Raw genomic sequence first — 7,273 nt, 5'->3', positions numbered from 1 at the left:
ACTCTCTCTCATCGCCGGCGATTTTATTTTGGCGAAAAGATCGTGCAGATCGCAACAGAAACGAAAGAAGCAACGAATTCGCAGGAGTAGTTTTGGATCATCAAAGCCACGGTTGTTGTTGTTGCTGCTTTTAATTTAAAAAGCTCCCATTTTTTAACATTTGCTTTCGATTCTTTTTCCTTCGGTGAAGAATCCGCTATCCCATTTTTAACCCTTTTTTAACCTTTACGAAAGTAAATTTATTACAGCTATGGTCCGATCTCTCTGACGTCCAGTTCAGGGATTGCATTTTTTTGAGTTTCTTTCTTCGTTTTTTAATTTCCTTCCCGAACAGTGAAGGGGGGCATGTCTGTTGCTGGCGTTGCCTGGAGTCCGGTTCGTCCAGACCCGGTTCACTCCCTCGGTTATTGCGATAACCAAGCGGCTGAGTCGATCTTGTTCTACCTTTCCGTTGCCGGTTCGGTGATTCCGATGCGGGTTTTGGAGTCGGAGTCGATAGCCTCGGTCAAGCTCAGGATCCAGACAAGCGAAGGGTTCGCGCTGAAGAACCAGAAGCTCGTTTGCGGCGGCAGGGAGTTGACTCGCAACGACTCGCTCCTTAAGGATTACGGCGTAAAAGGTGGGAACGTCTTGCATTTAGTTTTAAAGCTGTCCGATCTTTTGCTTATAACCGTACGGACAAGTTGCGGGAAAGAACTCGAATTGCATGTTAACAGGAATAGAAATATTGGGTATTTGAAACAAAGGATAGCTAGGACAGGAAAGGGCCTTCTCGTGGCTGTCGGTAAACAAGAAATATTCTTCCATGGGGGGAAAATCGACGACCAGAAACTAATAGATGATCTATGTACATATAATGATGCTGTGATTCATTTGGTTGTTCAGAAATCAGCCAAAGTTCAAGCTAAGCATGTAGAGAACGATTTGGAGCTCTTGGTTGTGGCCGAGTGTGAGTTAGATGACAGTAGAAGTAGTGTAGAGGGAGAAGAAAATCAACCCGAGGGGCATCAGATTGTGGAAAATGAGCCAATTGTTAGAGATTTCTGGCTGGAACCTGTTTTTGTTAAACCCAGGGTAAAATTGCCTTCTTTTATGTGGGATATGATTCACTCCACATTTGATGGTTTGGAGATGGGGAACCAGTCGATTCGATCATCAGAAGGGACCGGAGGGACTTATTTCATGCAAGATAAATTGGGGCTTGACTATGTTTCAATTTTTAAGCCTATAGACGAGGAGCCGATGGCTGTGAACAATCCACAGGGGTTACCTCCGTCCACGAATGGTGAAGGGCTGAAAAGGGGTACAAGGGTCGGAGAAGGAGCGGTGAGAGAAGTGGCTGCTTATATATTGGACCACCCCAAGAATGGACCTCGATCTTCGTCGGGTGATGAGATGATGGGGTTTGCTGGTGTGCCCCCTACCTGTATGGTTCGATGCTTGCACAAAGGATTTAACCATCCAGATGGGTTTGAATCTGCACCTGAGAATGTTAAGGTTGGATCATTACAAATGTTTATGAACAACACTGGGAGCTGTGAGGACGTCGGTCCTGGATGTTTCCCCGTGGAGGAAGTGCACAAGATCAGCGTGTTCGACATACGAACAGCAAATGCTGATAGACATGCTGGGAATATCTTGATTGGCAAAGGAGAAGATGGCCAGACTGTGCTTATTCCTATCGATCATGGCTACTGCCTCCCTGAGAATGTAAGTATACTAATATCATTTTGATAATGACATGCTTGACACATCCAGTATTAGACGGATACGAGGAGACGTGATACATCTTGTATAGGCTTGAAACCTACTAAGAAAAGAAGCAACTGGTCGTTTATATCTTTGAACTAATCTGCTTTTGCTTTGTTTACAGTTTGAGGATTGCACATTTGATTGGGTTTACTGGCCACAATCAAGGAAGCCCTACTCTCAAGACACCATTAACTATATAAAGTCACTGGATGCTGAGCAAGATATTGCACTTCTGAAATATTATGGATGGGATGTTCCTGTTGAGTGTGCTCGCACGCTGCAGATCTCCACTATGCTATTGAAACAAGGGGCTGAGCGAGGCCTCACGCCTTCTACCATAGGAAGCATCATGTGCAGAGAAACCGTGAATAAGGAATCCGTGATTGAGCAGATTGTTCGTGAAGCTCAGGACTCCTTACTTCCCGGCATGAGTGAATCGGCGTTCATGGCAAGTGTCTCTCAAGTCATGGATTCTTGGCTTGACATGCTCACAAACTGATGCCAACCTAGAATGCTTATTGTACGTAGTCACCTAATGACGATGGGTCCATTTCTGTATGGACCTCGAATTTACGCGATGGCTTATATTCTTTTACACGAGCCTGAAGCTTTTCATGTTTTTTTAATTTTTTTTCCTCTCTGCTTTGTTTCACTCTGTCAAGTTATTACCATATATCAGTATCGGTCGAAGATATGTGTTCTAAGATTCTATATATAGATTGCAGGATCATAGCTCCAAATGAGCTACAGAACTGTAAATATTGTTAAAAAAATATTCATGGAATTAAGGTTATTGTCATTTGCAAATGACATACAATATGTATATGTTGCACCTATTTTTGTATATACCGTTTCTTACCATCATCTCATCTTTTTCATTTCTCATAAAGCATTACATTAAGATATCCAATCTGTATATCAACTCACCGGAGTCGGAATAAGATCGAATCCAACCATTCGATCGCCGTCTATTACTGTTACAGTCGAAATTTTGAAGATTTACAGGGTGTGGTGGGGGCTGCTGCAACTTATTTGATGACCTCTTGGCTATGAGTATAGCTCTATGGTCAGTTGGCGTCTCAATTATTGTAAGTTTGGCAAAGTGTTTCCCCACATCTGCTGCCCTCTGCCATGAAACGGTGTTTTTCCCCCAGTGAGAACAAGGTACAAATTTGCTTTCTTTCCTACCAATTTTAACACCATCTTGGAACAAGTTGCAGTTTTGACAAATAAGACCGGTGACCGTGTGGAGAAAATGCATCTTTATCTTACCTAAAGAGTTTGACTCGAATGGCAGGAGCATTTCACTTGAATTTACTTTTATCTATTTTATTTGAGTAAAAACTACACAGATAATCGAATTATGTAAATCTATGGTGACATTTTAAACTTAGCATAATGGTAATTTAGTCCTCAAAGTCTGTTTTTATGATTGTATGTGTTATATAAAAATATATAAATTTTATCTGAAAAAATTAAAATGATGAGATGTGATTTTTTTTAAATCCATAAATAATTTATTAATTATAAATTATGCTTAATAAAAGTTATAAATTTATAAATAATAAATTTTATAATTGTAATTTATGTCCAAAAATATTTTTTAATGGCAAAGCTTTAATTTTAAATTTTAAATTTTTTAAGTTTGAATTAAAATAATGTTAAATTTACTTTTTCTTCACAGAATACTCCATTTATCTGAAGTTATATGAAACTCTAAGGGTCCATTTGTTTCACGAAACAGATTCCGGAAAAAGAATTCCGTAAAATGAGTTACATTTCTTGAAAAACATTTTCTAGAAATCATTTTATGGTGTTTGGATGATGTTGTGTAATTTATTTTCTATTGGTTGAATTTTTTAAATTCTTTTTTATAAACATCAAATACTATAAATAATATCTTTTATTAACAAAATAATAATATCATTATTTTTGAAATATTAGAATAATTTATTTAGTATTATTTAAAAACAAAAATATTAAGATTATTTTATTTTATTAAAATAAAATTATTATAAATTATATTAATTATTTATTAAAACAAGAATAATATATTATTAATTATATTAATTACTTACTAAAATAATAATATTATAAAAATATTAAAATTATAATATTAAAATAATAATATTATATTATATTTTTATTAAATTAATAAATAAAATTAATTTTATTAGTAATTTATTATAATATTAAAATTAATGTATAATATTATATATTATAATAATATAATTATTATTATAATATTTTTATATTATTAAAAATTATCAATAAATATAATTTAATAATTAATATTTTTATTAAAATATAATAATATAATATATTAATATTAAATATATAAAATAATAATTTTTGAGTGTTTATGTTTTGAATTGAAAAGTTTGTAAAATGACTTACGAAAAATGAGACTGCAAGTCATTTTTAGAAAATGCAAAAGAAATTTAGTTGACCAAGAAAATGAATTACGTTGATCATCTGTTTTCCGCTAATCAAACACTAGAAAATGAAAAAAAAATATTCAAAAACCAATTATATGAAACAAATATACCCTAAAAGTAAATTTCAAAAACACAAAAATGATCTAAACCAAAGACTTGCCGGAAACGTAAAAAAAAAAATTGTTTCCAATTTTTGTGAAGTAGATGCAGAAACAAATGAGTTTCGTTTACAGTTAAGAACCTAAATCTGAATTTGGGCAAGAAAAAAATATCAAATCCAATATTGTCAAGATAAAAAAAATCAACTAAAGACAAATCTGCAAACAATAATTAAATCCCATAAAATTTTTACCTTTACTGTTTTACATCACTTATAGTACTTTCCCTTCTTAAATACGGCGTTTTTATCCAAAAATATCTAAATATATATTATTTATATGTCAAACATCATTTCTCTAATATTATTGATTTAAAATCCTTTGGCAATAAAATGGGATTGACCAAACGCGCCTTGTACACGTAGATGAAAGGTGTGCGTCATCAAGTGCGCCTTCCGTCCGAGCTGGCACTACAGGGATAAAGCGTGGATCCTCAGGCATTCCTTCGATTTAATACCACCTAACCATCCCCTCCCCTTTAATTCCACCTGTCGCCCTTCTCCTCTCCACTTATAAATACCCCATCATACAACCCTCAAACTACACCAAAAATTTTCTCATCTTCCTTTTATCAATCATTTTAGTAAACTTTAAGTAAGTTTTGTTATCGTTTTTATAAAGTAAAACTTTTATTATTATATTATAATTATTTAATAGTTTATTATTTTATTATATTTTATTATACTAATTTTTTATATCTTTTTACAGTTATAAAATGAAAAGCGGGTTACTGCGTTTAGATGAAAATTATATATCTAGTCATTTTATTGATACGATAACAAATTTAAATTGTGTTATTTTAAATATTGTGAATGTTTTATTTATTTATTTATTTTAGTATTAGTTTAGATTTTAATTTATATACTATTTATTTAATTTGGTGAATGACCATATATTAGATCCATTTATTCACAACGTTAAATTAGAGATAATGAATCGTGTATGACCGTATTTAGCCGAGGCTGAATTCGGTTACATAGCGAGATATGAAGGGCACTGTAACCTTAAACTTCCCCTTATTTATGCACTGATTGAGAGATGGAGACCAGAGACACACACACATTCCATCTTCCATGTGGGGAGTGCACTATTACATTTGAGGATATTTTTATACATTTGGGGCTTCCGATATATGGGGTTGTTATTTCTGGTGTGGCAAATGTTGATTAGCATTCCTTGTGTGAGGAGTATCTTGGAGGTATCCCGCCTCCTTTCAACGGTGCTCGAATACCGTTAGCAAGGTTAGCTATAAATTTTAAAAATTTGAGTGAAGACTGTTATGAGGAACAAGCTAAAAGATTTGCTCGAGCTTGCATATTACAACTCATAGAAAGGATCTTGATACCCAACAAATCTCGCAACCAAATTCATTGTATGTGGTTGTGTCACCTTGATGATTTCACGTTACTGGCTTAGCAGTTTTGGTATCTATGTATAGAGAAATGTGTCGGGCAACTTGTCGTAACCGGTTTTCGTCCGGGCACAAATTTTTTACTTGGCGGGAAAAGTGATGTGAATAAATTAATGATTTTGATTTTTAAAAAAAAAATATTTTGGGAGTCGCCATCGGCCTTTTGGGTCAGGTAGGTCGAATACCTAAAAATCAACTTTTAAAAGAGTTTTTAAGAAAACATCGATTAAAAGATAAATTGATATGCGTTTTAACCAAAAATTCATTCTTTTTAATAATAAAAAGGGATTCGTGGTTGGTTACGTTTAGGGAAGGATTAGCACCCCTACAACGCCCCAAAATTGGTACTTTTTAATTATAAATTGTCTCTATTATTAGAAATTAAAAATTCAAAATATATTTAATTTATAATCCTATTATTTTAAAATTATAATTATGAAATATATATATATATATATATATATATATATTTATAAATAAAATATTTATTTATTTAAAAATATCAGAAAAGGACTTCTAGGTGCCTTAAGATAGCTCTTTTCTTTGATATATAAATAAATAATTTATATAATTTATAAATAGGATATTTATTTATTTAAAAATATCAGAAAATGGACATCCAGTTATTTTAAGACTTCCATTTCTTAATATTAAAAAATAAATAAATATTAAAACATGATTAAAATAAGTTAAAAGTAATTAAATAAGATTTTAATAAATAAAATAAATATTTTTTATTATATAAATATATATTTATAATTAAATAATAATAATAATAATTAAAATTAAATATATAAAATTAACATATAACTAAACAATGAACAAAATTAAAACTATAAATTTAAAATAAATATATAAAATAAATAAAAATTGAAATTAGTGACTAAATTATAACTTAATAGATTTAAATACATAAATCAATATTATTTAATTTTTCAATGGCTAAATATGTTATTCTACCTTTTATTAATTTAGTGACTAGAATAAAAATTATATCAAATTCGTATATCAAATTAAAATAAGTTTAAAACATGTATTCGGGATTAAAATAAAATTAATTAGAATTAAAGGACTAAATCAGTTATTTGTCTAAAATATTTATGTCAGTGACTAATTTATAAAGAAATAACATTAAGAGATCAAATTAAAAAGTTCATAATTTGATTTCGGTGACTATAATATAAAATTACAAAATTACTGGACTACGTACGGGGTTTAACTTTTAATTAATTACAGACAGACCCCTCCCCAAAACGACGTCGTTCGGGGAGGGGTATTTAAGTCCCAAACCCCACGGCCTTAAGGCCATTTCTCTCATTTCTCACTTTCACTCTCTCTCTCTAACTGAGAGAGTTATAAAACTCTCTCGCTTATCTCTAAAACAGAGAGAAGCGGTACCGGTCGGTAGTCGTTCGACGGTGCTAACCCCGCCGCCGGCCACCGCATTCGGTGGTCGGAAAATTTTTTTTACCCCAAAATATAGATCGGACCATCCTATTGATGGTTCCGATGAC

At 32.3% G+C, this 7,273-nt stretch overlaps 1 protein-coding gene across 1 annotated transcript; it reads left to right on the top strand.

Annotated features, from left to right (window-relative positions):
• The first annotated feature begins 327 nt into the window (after positions 1-327).
• Positions 328-2,300, top strand: LOC120114309 (phosphatidylinositol 4-kinase gamma 2-like). The gene is made up of 2 exons (XM_039135268.1): positions 328-1,710; positions 1,874-2,300. The coding sequence occupies exons 1-2, from the start codon at positions 346-348 to the stop codon at positions 2,249-2,251; spliced, it is 1,743 nt and encodes a 580-aa protein (XP_038991199.1). The 5' UTR covers positions 328-345; the 3' UTR covers positions 2,252-2,300.
• Positions 2,301-7,273: the final 4,973 nt, after the last annotated feature.

Source organism: Hibiscus syriacus, unplaced genomic scaffold (assembly GCF_006381635.1).
Source record: "Hibiscus syriacus cultivar Baekdansim isolate YM2019G1 unplaced genomic scaffold, ASM638163v2 tig00110221_pilon, whole genome shotgun sequence".
Classification (NCBI taxonomy): Eukaryota; Viridiplantae; Streptophyta; class Magnoliopsida; order Malvales; family Malvaceae; genus Hibiscus; species Hibiscus syriacus.
This window is presented reverse-complemented; position numbering and strand designations above follow the sequence as displayed.